The sequence below is a fragment of the Cricetulus griseus genome, chromosome 7 (assembly GCF_003668045.3).
Source record: "Cricetulus griseus strain 17A/GY chromosome 7, alternate assembly CriGri-PICRH-1.0, whole genome shotgun sequence".
Lineage (NCBI taxonomy): Eukaryota > Metazoa > Chordata > Mammalia > Rodentia > Cricetidae > Cricetulus > Cricetulus griseus.
Window position 1 is genome coordinate 46632582 of NC_048600.1, and position 11775 is coordinate 46644356.

General features: G+C 49.4%; 1 protein-coding gene across 1 annotated transcript; it reads left to right on the forward strand.

Moving 5' to 3' along the window:
* Positions 1-612: 612 nt before the first annotated feature.
* On the forward strand, positions 613-6308 carry Bod1 (biorientation of chromosomes in cell division 1). The gene is made up of 4 exons (XM_027425171.2): positions 613-1026; positions 2638-2762; positions 4556-4752; positions 5621-6308. The coding sequence occupies exons 1-3, from the start codon at positions 628-630 to the stop codon at positions 4749-4751; spliced, it is 720 nt and encodes a 239-aa protein (XP_027280972.1). The 5' UTR covers positions 613-627; the 3' UTR covers position 4752; positions 5621-6308.
* Positions 6309-11775: the final 5467 nt, after the last annotated feature.

Consider the following 11775-nt stretch of genomic DNA (forward strand, 5'->3'; position numbering starts at 1 on the left):
GTAAAATGAATCTGCGTTGTTATTAAAAATCAAACAGACAGGTGCATACTTTTTAATAGATGTATTTCTTGTAGGCCTGCTAAATAGCTCAGTGGGCAAAAGCACTTGTCACCTAGCTTGAGAATACGAGTTTGATTGCCACGACCTACATCATAGGAAAGACCAGTGTGCCACAAGTTGTCCTCTGACCTCCACCCAAGCGCTTTAGCATTGTCCTTCCCTGTCACACAAAATAGTTAATTTTTGTTGAAAAAGAATTATGATCAACCCATTGCTAACCAAATTTTCCAGATCATATTGTTCAAGAATGTCGTGGGAGTTGAGTACATGTCAAAAGCACAGGCTGAGAAACACGGAAACAGAGCTACTGAATCAGTCTTTTAAGATATGAACTCGTAATCTTTCAGTCAGCTTTACAGGTGATTGCTCTGCGGGAAGGTCTGATTGGGACAGGATTCAGTGGCTGAACAGATGCAAGCCCTTGCGAAGACTTGAGCCTACAATTCCCATGCTGTCCCGCGAACTAGCGCGAGCGAGCCAATCGCCTGCCGGGAGTTGTAGTTTTCAACGGCCAGACCCAGTCTATAAGAACTTGAGCGATGGCTCCAGGAAACCAGCCGTCCCACAATGCAAAGGCCACCGGTGACGCCATTAGACAGGCGCCAGCAGCGCTGCGAGCGGGGAGCGCCGTGGACCCCGCCGCCTCCCACCCTGCCGCCTCCGTCGCCGCCGCCTCCTTGGGGCCCTCCGTGTCTGCGCAGCGCGGCCCGCGGCTCCCGGAGGAGCAGCCGAGCGCGGGGCCCGGCGCGGGCGCGAGGCGCGGCCATGGCGGACGGTGCAGGAGCAGGCGGGGCGGGCCAGGCCTCCGGACCGGCGTCGGGCTCGAGTGGGGCTGGGGGCCCGGTCAACCCCGCTTCGCTGCCTCCCGGAGACCCGCAGCTCATCGCCCTCATAGTGGAGCAGCTCAAGAGCCGTGGCCTGTTCGATAGCTTCCGCCGGGACTGTCTGGCCGACGTGGACACCAAGGTACCGGGGCCGTGGGGGGCGAGGCGGGGCGGTGCACCCTGCTGTTTTGACATGCTAGAGCCGGTAGTAAAACAAAAGGCAGCTCGGGAGCACCCACCCTACCCGGGATGCGCCGCGGGGAGCTGTAACGGCGCTTTCGGAGTGGTGCACATCTGAGCGCTGCTCTCGCCCTTCACTTACCAGCTGTGATTTTTGTTCCATTCGCTTTTCTGAACTTGGGAGATTCTTTTGCAGCTGCACGCATATAACCCCTCCATACCAAAGAAACTCTTACAGTCAGGAAAGGCTTTAGAAGCTCTACCCAGTTCTTGTTCACCACCAGGGAGGTGATTTTAAGCACGGAATGGCTTGGACGACACGGTAATTCTCTGTCCCCAGCGGAATAATTTGCAGACCTGTATTCAGTCAAATGGGATAAGCTGTAAAGTCAGCACCCTTATTTTGTATCCTTTAGCTAATCAAAAGGGAGTTGATGCCTATGTTAGACCTAGTGCAAAAGCCAGTCTCTGCGGTAAAAATACAAATTCACCTTACTTGAGAAAGTTGTTTGGAATGGGTATTAAGGGCCAGGTATATAGTAATAGCCAGAACATTCCGTTTCTCTTTACAAAACCAGGTTGCCAAGATTAAGGTGGTGGAGTTAGGGGCCTGTTTACTGACTGAGAGGGCCCCCCAGGGTAGTGGTTGTTCCTCAGTTGTTAGGGCTGCATGTCACCCAAGCCAGCTGGTTTAGATAGGCATCAGCCAGTGGCTTGGCTGTCAACTGCAGGCCGCCTGGGCCTGTGTTATGGCTTTGATGGCAGGGTTAGGCCACAAGCTGCACAGCTAGGCCATCCTTACATGTTCTCATGTAGGGACCAGAGCCATGCCTGAAGGCACAGCCTCAATTCAGTCCTGGAGTAAGTGACACACCTCAGGTGAGGAGGTATCAACTGCCTTCAGTAGGAGAGGAAGGAGACTGGAATCTCAGAATATGCATTTCTTGTACTCACTAGGTAATTTCCTAGTCTTGTTCTCAAGCATGTAGAGCAATTAGAGTAAGTACCTCAGGCTCCTTTGTGGGCCACAGCTTTGCCTGGAAACTCTGCACAGAGCTCCCTTGGCATTAGCTGTAGTGACTCTTGCTGAGGTTTGGGTGGCCCTTTCATTTGGAGGGACCTTTCCTTGGTGTACTGCTTCGAGCACCCACTGTGAGTCAAGCAGGCAGGAATGTTTGCATTCTGTGGATGGAAATTACTGAAACTCAGAAGTCAGGTGAAGTCACCTTGGCCTAGAACCAGTTCCTTTCTTTGGAGAAACAACCTGCATCTGTACTTGGCCACATTGCAGCTGGAGGGCACCTTTGTTTACTCTTCCAAGCCTGAATGTTTAATGTCTAAATTCAGGCAGAATAAATACTAATAGGTCCTTCCTTGTCGAGTTCCTTTAAAAGTAGATTGACTTATACTGGTAATGCCCTGGACTGTGCCGAGCCACTGCAGGGTGAGTTCTGAGGTCAGGTGGAAGTGTATTTAAATGAGAAAATGTGTTTCTATGAAAGGCAGTGTTCCAAATGGCTCGGTTCCACAACTTTGGCACATGCACTGACTTGGTCTCTTCTGAATGTCTCAGCCAGCTTACCAGAACCTGAGGCAAAAAGTGGATAATTTTGTGTCAACACATCTGGACAAACAGGAATGGAATCCTACAATGAACAAGAACCAGTTGCGAAATGGGCTGAGGCAGAGCGTGGTCCAGTAAGTAAATCAGTGAGGAAACTGGTTGTTCCAGCATGCTGCTGCACAGGCTGACCTCGGTTCATGGGACTCCTGGTCGATGGTGCTTTGTAGCTATCTGCTGTCTCGTGCATGGGGGAAGAGGAGCAGAGCCCTGGAGTACCAGCTGCTCGCTCTGGGCGTCTCCTGGATGTGCACATTCAGTGGTAACTCTGGAACATCTTCAAGATTATGAGGCTTGGTTCATTGTCATCTGAACAGGAGAGTTACTTTTATGCCATGATGTCAGTGTTTGGGTGCAGGCCAGCAAAGTGAGTTCTGTGTGTTCTGTGACCATGGCTGCTAAAGTATGGTGACAGTTTGCAGAAAGTCCTGTAAGATATTGTCCTTCACAGAAACAAACTAAACCTTTGCTAGAGAAGGCTCTGTAGAGAACTTACATGAGTGGCCTGATTATCACTGGCACGCTGGGCGTGGGTCATGGATTCCAAGGTAAGTTTTTTCTGATCTGTTTCAGAATCCATCTTGTCTTTTAACACCAGGGATTATATTCGGCACTTCTTAATCCACTGAATTGTTGAGTAAAGGCTCATGAAGCAGGACCCTGAAAATAGAAGCATCAAGGGGTTTGTGGTGAGAAAAGCAAGTCGTGGAAAGCTGAGGAATGACTACATTTGCTACTGGTGCAGAGATGTGTGGCTAGTGGTAGCTGTCCAGGGCATGAAGGGAGTTGGAGTGAGAAAGCTGGAGTGCTGGAGTGCTGGGCTCTAATGATACTGTTGGGTATCTTATTTGTGCTGGTGCGTACCCTAAGCAGCTCATGTAGTGAAGTTGTGCCGTATTAACCTCCCACCCCCAGGCTCCTATGGTAGAAGTTGATCCCCTGTGAGTTGACGTGGCAGGAGCTGGTAGAAGGTGTTGAGATTATGTGGCCTTCACCTTTGTGGCACTGAATAAGTTGTTTAAGATTCAGTTGTTGAGTTCAGTCAAATGGGATACCTGTTACACTCCTGTCATCCCAGCCCTCAGGAGGCTGAGGCAGGAAGATTAGGAGAATCAAGTAGCCTTGGTTATGTAGTGAGTTCCTGGGGGAGGGGGGAGAGATTGAGATTAAAAATAGAAAAGGATTTTGCTGGCTAGTGCGATAGCACTCGCTGTGGCTTATGACCACTGAAATCTTTTGTAAATGAAGAATATTAACACCCACGTAAAGCTCTGTTTGCCCTAGGTGAGTGTGGCATCTAAAGCTGCCCACATTGTCTCTCTCAAGCTGCACAGTACTGCTCCCTTTCTCAAGGTGAGCTCTGTTAGTGTAGAGGTCTCAGAAAGAAGGGGCCAGTAGCTGTCCTTTATTGAGCAACTACACATTGCATGCCCAGTCTTTATGTGTCTCACCAGTCATCACAAACATCTCATCTGGTTTGTATTGGATGTAGTAACCGAGTTGCTGTTGGAAGCCACTTCTGTTCTGGCTGCTAAGAATAAATGCTGAGGAAAACTAAGGCATAACAAGACTTGCTGCCTTTGTCACTGTGACTGCAGTTTCACCCTACACCTGTGGCCAGGCTCTTGCCATTTGTCACATGTGTTGTTGGCCTTTGGTGCAGTCTGCATAACTTTGTTTCCTTTCTAAAGAGTTGAAACTGCATTAGGAATGGTGGGTAGCAGGTGGCTGTGAACTGCTCAAATGAAAGGCCAGTGGCCTAAATGGGGAAAATGGATATTTGCTGGGCTCTTGAATGGCCCTTGGGGCTTATTTATGCAATGGGGAACTCTTGAGAACTAAATAACAGTAGTTTGTCTTATCTCCACAGGTCAGGCATGTTGGAAGCAGGAGTAGACAGGATCATTTCTCAGGTGGTGGACCCCAAACTAAATCACATCTTCAGGCCACAGATAGAGCGAGCAATCCACGAGTTCCTGGCAGCCCAGAAAAAAGAAGCTATGCCAGCTCCCCCTCCAGAACCTGAAAGCCAGGATCCTCCAGCGCCATCCCAAGACACTTCTTAAGGTTTAGTACCCCATCTTTCCTCTCTGGCTAGTTGATGGTTAGAAACGGGGTAAGCTGTGATTAGACATCATGTTTTACACGTGGGAGTGGAGTTCACCCCAGGGAGCCATCCTCAGTGAATTCAGCTCTAGCTGCTCCCATATTGGCAACTGTGCTCTGCACCAGTGGAGCCGAGCATCCAAGTCATCACAGGAAACCTCATCAGGAACCACTGTGGCAACTGGTTTACACAGGGGATTTGTGGAGGTCATCTCTGAGATTGCTTACCTGTGGCTCTCCCCTGGCTGACATTTGTGATTTTTTTTATATGAAATCAAGCAGCAATCCCAAATGCTGTCTCAAGTGAGAACTTTGCATGGGCTCTGCGTTTCCAAGTTGCCCCTGTGGAGAGCCATGCAGCTCTCTGTTCTCTTTGTCCCAGGTTTAGGATTTTATCTAAACTTTAAAAATAGCTGGAGATATAGAGGTGGATGCTGTGCCGGGTTTGGGGAGCCACCGTATGACCAATAGATCCCTCACCTGCCATCATCACACCCCTGGGGTGTTCTAGTCCCTTGTGCTGCTAGTAAGTCTTTGAGATATTGATACTAATAAATTGGGTAGGGAGGCAGGTGATCTAGGCCTTTGAACTTGAGCAATTGCGGGTTGTGCTGTGCCTCTTGGGAGAGATTCTTATACTTTGGTTGTGAGCCTAGCCTTTAACGGCTGAGCCATCTCTGCAGCCCAGGAGAGATTCTTGATTCATCCTGGAGTGTAAAATATTTATTTATGTTAAATCTTTAATTCTTTTAGGAATATATAATTAGTGAATATAAGCCCTTATCAAAAGTAGCGTTTTGACATTTTCTTTTTCTTTTTTTTTTTTAAGAATATGCCTGATACCTTTGGAAAACTCCATTTAATGAAGAAACGAAATGGATTCCTGATTCATATGAATATAACTTGAGTCGACCATGTCACTATACTGATGTCAAGATTTTGGCCTTGACTGGGGTGGTGTACACATTCTATGGAAAGCTCATGCATTGTGCCACCTTTGACCAGCCTGTCCGAGGGTCTGACCACAGTAGACACTACAGAGGTTTAAGCACTACATGACCTGGGCTATCCTGAACAAACCTCTACACTTGAACACAGACCCTGCATGTGGATGTTAGCGCTTGTGCTCTGCAGTATGCAGAAGCCAGGCTGCAGCAAGCCGGTCAGGACAGCAAAGGGCAATGGGAGCAGCTGATATTGTTGCTAGAGTTACAGGCTGGAATGCGCAGCAGTTAGCGTCAGTAGCCCTAAGGTTGTTGTGACCTCCTTGTGCTTGGAGATTTTAGTGGTTTTCTTTCTCTTGTCAGAGGTAGCTTGGAGCCCTGGAGTGAGTGAGTTAAGTTGAGACTTGGGGACAAGGAAAGCCCCACTGTCTCTGTCCTAGCGTCTCACTAGCCGCAGGGGCAAGCGAGTCACTCTGGATGTGGTGCTCAGTTCTCATGTTTGTTTTTAGAAGAACAACCGTTAATAAATAGCAGATGTTTTACAATAAAGTCATTTGATGATCTTTCCCTAAAGCCCCAACAGAATCTTAGCGCCTCTGTCTGTGGAGGTGACTTACTTCCTCTATCTGCCTGCTATCTCCAGACAACCTGTGATTGGTGGGAATGGAGGATTGCTGGTTGGAACTTAGAAGCACCCTGGTTCAGGCTGGCTGATGCAGCTGGTCAGGGCCAGGCAGTGTCTTGTTGAATGTTCTGACTCATCTCAAGCTTGGATGAGTAAATACCAGTGCCCCTGAGTGTCTCAGGACAGGGTGGGAGAGCTAGGTGTTATTGGCCTGGGGTGGGGTCAGGTGAGAAGGGGATAGGTTGCATGTGTGGTCAGAAGACAACTTGCAGATAAAGGTTCTCTTTCTGCCACCTGTGTCCCAATGATTGAATTCAGGTGATGGGGCTTGGTGGCAAACACCTTTATTCATTGGCCCAAAAGTTTGTATCTCACAAGCTCCTGGATGATTCTGAGCCTTGGGTATAGCAAAGATTGCTTCAAACTAAAAGTCCTTGTTCTTAGTTGAGTACACTGGATATTGTTTAACTTGTTAGGTTTGGAGGTTTTGTGGTGCTGGGGTTAGAAACTGGTGTCTTACACCTGTTGAGCTCATGCCCAGCCCAGATAAAAGGAATGTTTCCCTCTGCCTTTACCACAAAGACCCTCAGTGGGACTTTATTACCTTCCAAGAACTCAGGAAGATTTTTGCAGCACCTGCCTTTGTGTTAAAAGCAAGCTGGCTCCACCCTCAGCACAGGTGGAAGCCACCTCAGAGGTGTGATCTATTTACCTCTCCTGGATACAGTAACATCTCCATGGAACAAGTTGCTGGCCTTGTCAGGACAGGAACTGAAATTCCAGCAGCTGGGGACAAAACAGTCCTCTACCCCACTGCACACGCAGAAGGTGTGTGTCACTCTCCAGAGGGTCTTCCTAAGACTGTACAGCCATCCCATACTGATCCCACCCAAGAAAAGATGGCAGAATATCAGTCCAGAGGAAATTCCTACCTACAGATGCTCAGTGGATCCCTTGTGTGTTTTAAGCAGGCAGGTTTTGGTGAGCATTCTTGCTTTGTTTTTCCCATTCCTGAAGAAGACCTGGTTGGATGCCCAGAAGTGCAGACTTTACAGGTGCCTGCCAGGAGCTCAGGGTCTCCACAGTTCTGTCCTCCACTAAGAATCAGTGAGGCTGAGCTGAGGAAAACAGGGCTTTGTCAAACTAGAGAGACTTGTGCACACTTAGATGGGCGTTTGACTCTTACCCCAATCAAGAGGAAAGAAGTGCCCATGTTCCCCAGGTGGATGTCTTCAAACTACTGGAGGCATAGTCAAGACAGCCCAGTAAGGCTCTGGCAAGAAAGACTACTGCCTTAGAAGTGGGTTGCCAGCCAGATCTGTGTAGACCCCTGGATCCTTAAGCTTTGGATATTGGGTTCATCACACAGGACCTTAGGGGAAATCATGATCCAAGAAGTAGGATAATTCTTCCCAAAGGAAGGTTAGCCCACCAAAACTGCTTCACCTATTAAACACCCTTACCGCATACATTCTGGTTTTTAAAAAATATTTTAATTGTTCCTTTAAGAATTTCCCACAATGTAGTTTGATCATATTCACCCCAACTCCTGTATTCATTTTTCTGCAAGATGTGATTTGTCACTGGCCTCCAGTGAGCAAGTTAGGCTTCTCTATGTGGAAAAGCCATTTCAAGAGCTGAGTGGAGCATGGGGCTGACCTCTAGGACATGATCAGACTGGGAAACAATAACGATTTAAGCAGGAAGGGCCTTGGTTAGGGGCAGCAGAGTGGCGCCCTGTTCTGAAGCTCACTTCTCTTGCTTGAACCAACATCTGGGGTTGCTGCTGGAGACTTAAGTTCCTGGCATGCTTCTAATTACCAGCTTGGCACTGACCCAGACTACCATCTCCTAAAACCAGTTGTTTGAACTCTAGATGCTCAGTGTGATTAGTGGCTTCTATGGGGGGGGGTAGCCTTGTTTTTGTCATTGTCTTGTCCTCTACTAATTCTAAACTCAGTAAGTTCTTATGTGCCGTGTTACCAGCACTGTGAGCTGGAGAAACACCAGATGCATCCCAGCAGGGCATTGACTCTGGCTCCAAAGGGGAGTATCACATTGCCCCGCAAAGGTGGCAGTCTCCAGATGTACAAATGGAAGAGCCTCGGGTGTACCAGTCAGTGCCGCTGCAGGACATCTTCCCCAAGACTGGTGATGTGACTTGTACTGATGAACTAAACACAAAATGACAGATCTGTTCCAACACCACCTGGATGGTGAGAACGCATGTCTCTGACTTCCCCCACAGTCCTTTGCAAGGACCACTTTTGGAGCTCTTGGCTTAGCCATGCCTGCACGTAACTCAGCTCCTAAGTGGTCTTTTGATGTTGAGTTGGCTCAGGAAGCTCAGAGCCCTCCCTGGAACTGTCAAAGGTCCCACTGGACCAGAAAAGTCAGGATATGTCTGTGGGGACTCAGCAAAGGTCAGGGAATTGTGTTGCAGGCTGGCACTGAGGTTTGGGTTTAAAGGCTGTTTTGATAAGGATTCAAGTGACTTCCCTGTGCCCTATGGGTGCCAGGGACAGGCTAGGAGACTTGACACAGTACATTGCCAGTTGTCAGTTACTTTATCTAAGGTAGTGTCTTCAGGACTGGGCCCCAAGACCACGTGGTAGTATTCACAACTGTTCTTTCATGCCGCACTGCCCCCGGGCACCACAGTGCTTTTGACCTTCCTTCCTAAGACAGCTTTTCACTAAGAATCTTCTACTCACCAGTCTTCTCAGGAAAAAATAAAGGAACCAAGAGCCAGACCCTGCCTCATGCATAGTCTCATTTTATTTTCACAATCCTGGAAGGACAGTCTCCATTCTCTGAAGACATCTGAAGGGCTCTCCTCACAGCAGGCTGAGGAGCAGGCATGTGCAGCCAAGGCCTATCTTCCCCACACTTGGTTGCTCTACCTCTGTTACTTAACATGTTCAACCATGTCAGTTCTCTGGGGTTAATTCATTCCAGACCTGGGCCCCATCAAATCGATTTGAATTCTGAAGCCAGTGGCCTCATCTACCCAAAAAGAAAGTATAAACTGGCCATGTGCTTGCCAGTAGAGGTGACCAAGTCATGGCTGAAAACTAGAAGCTTGTCTTCTCTCCCTGTCACAGTTCTTTCTTTTTGAAGGTTGAGTAGTATTCCCTTCTGTCTGTATATTACATTTTGAAAAGCCTGGCTAATTTTTGGCACAAAAACAAATCACCTAAGATACATCTTAGGTGTGAAACATCTGCTGGAAACCTTTGATCAGCTCTGGAAGTTCAGGTGGTATGAACTGAGCTCCCTCTGAGCAGGTGTTGGCCCACAAATGTTGACAATGGAGAAGACAGCGGAAAGTATGTGACATCATCCCCCGCCATGCAGCACAGCTGGTCACCTGGACAGTGGTCCAGAGCAAGCTGGGGGCCACACCAGCCTGCTGGGTCCTACCTGTGCCCATACAGACTCACAGTCCCCACCCCGTGTGCCCATGTCTGATCCTGCCCGGGACTCACAGCAGCTTAGACAGTTGCAGAGTTGCCCAGCACACTTGGTGAAAGTCCATGAAGCTGTTCTCATGGTCTGTGAAGCTAACAGAAATGTATTTATAGCCCATAAGTTATTAATAGGATTGTACTGGTTTCCAATCTAAGCACAGATCTCTCCATAAATGCTTGGGCATTATAAACATGGGAGTGTTACTGGGTGAAGTCCCCATGAAGGCAGCGTTGTGCAATGCCACCCCAGTTCACCTTGTTAAATCTATGCCGGGCACACATGGTTTGCTTTAAAAATGAGTTCTTTGACACAGAGGACTCAGAACTACTTCTCTGACCTTTGTCTCTGCCTTCCCACATGTCCCCAGGAAGATGTGTGCACAATTGACACTAGTAATATGGCCCTTTACCCATAGCCTCACAGCTCCCAGAGACAGGCTGGACCACATAGGGTGCTGTTTGCCCAGGCCAGTTCTGGTTCCATGTGGCTGGCCTTCAACCACAGCTAGCTTCAGAAGCCAGCTGGCTGCTTCCTCTGTGACCAAGCTCAAATCTTAGAACTCACCACTCCACTGAGATTCAAGGCCTTCCCTTCTCTCCATGGAAGAGGGGGCAGAAGAGACAGCACATGCCCGTCCCTGCCTGCAGCCACACTAAGCTGTGGCATGTCAGGCTGGGCATCGCAAGAGCAGAGGAAGGCATGTGATGAGAGGCTCCGAGGGCAGCAGGGCAACCCCTGTTCTCTGTGTGCGCCTTCTGAGTGGCAGAGAGGAAAGGGAGGGGGGATCTTCCTTGACAGCAGAGCTAGCTCTAGGCCCACTGAAACCATGTGAGATGTCAGAGAAAGGACACCAGGCCTGTGAATAGAGATTGCCAGCCTTGAGGGCTGGCTAGAGCCCAGGGTTGACATGTCCCACCAGGACTCTCCCACAGGAGGAAAGTGGGGGTGTATTGACAGGACCTAGAGAAGGTGAAAAGTCTGCTAGGCAGGACTTCTATACAAGCCCCTGAGGGGAGCTGTCAGAGCTAGGAAGGGGAGGAATGACCCGCTGGCTGTCATGGAGGTGGTTTCGGAGTGGGGGCACTGACAGGACTAATGCTCTATCCACTTGTGAGCAGTGACAGCCACAGCCATGGGGCACAGAGTCAACACTCAACCTGAACCTGTGGCCTGGGGCATGGTGTCCCTCTATCAGAGGGAAGGGACAGGGGCAGAGTGGGCTGGGCCAGGTGGGGCTGGGTGAGTGGGTGGGCCAGGATAGAACAGGGCTGAGTGGAGCAGACTAGAATAGGCACAGAGAGAACACAGGCAGCAGATGGGGTTGGGTGGGACAGGGTAGGATAGGATAGAGCAGGCAAAGATGGAACACAGGCCACAGGAATCCCAGAATTACTGACACCTTCCCATCCCTGAGGCAGGCCTCTGCAGCTGTGCGGCCACCGTCAGCACTGCTACATGCTCTTCACCAAGATTCTTAAGCTCCACTGTTGCTTTCAGGACTGAAGGAGCTGTGGGCATCCATCTTCAGGGACTCATCTGACCATCTCAGCACCCCTAAGGTCAGGATGGCCACTGTTCCTGTTTTACAGTTTCCCAGCCAGTCTGACATTGGCAGGAGGCCCTGGGAGCCCAGCTCAAGAAACATGTCTCCCTCGGAAGCCAGGTCACAATCCTAAAGGGAAGGGGTGGTGCGAAGGAGGCAACAGAGCTCGATGTGAGGGCAACCACCCAGGCTTGCCCTAGAGGTGGGTTTACCTGATGCAGGAGGTGGAGTGGAGGGCCCCCTTTACTGGCAATGTCACAGGAGGTAAAGGCTGACAGTGTGAACTATAGAGAAGACCCCTCCCCTGCTCGGCTTATATCCCAGGTGGAATTTACAGCCGTCAGGTGACCTTTTTCCTCCCCAAGCCTCTGTTCCTGACTTGTGGACATTCATCCTACAGG

Bases quoted from the DNA above. Each gene is read 5' to 3' on its own strand.
- Bod1 (XM_027425171.2), top strand. From the start codon at position 628: ATGCAAAGGCCACCGGTGACGCCATTAGACAGGCGCCAGCAGCGCTGC. The intron at 1,027-2,637 runs GTACCGGGGCCG...TGAATGTCTCAG, and splicing joins TGGCCGACGTGGACACCAAG to CCAGCTTACCAGAACCTGAG. The intron at 2,763-4,555 runs GTAAGTAAATCA...TTATCTCCACAG, and splicing joins CTGAGGCAGAGCGTGGTCCA to GTCAGGCATGTTGGAAGCAG.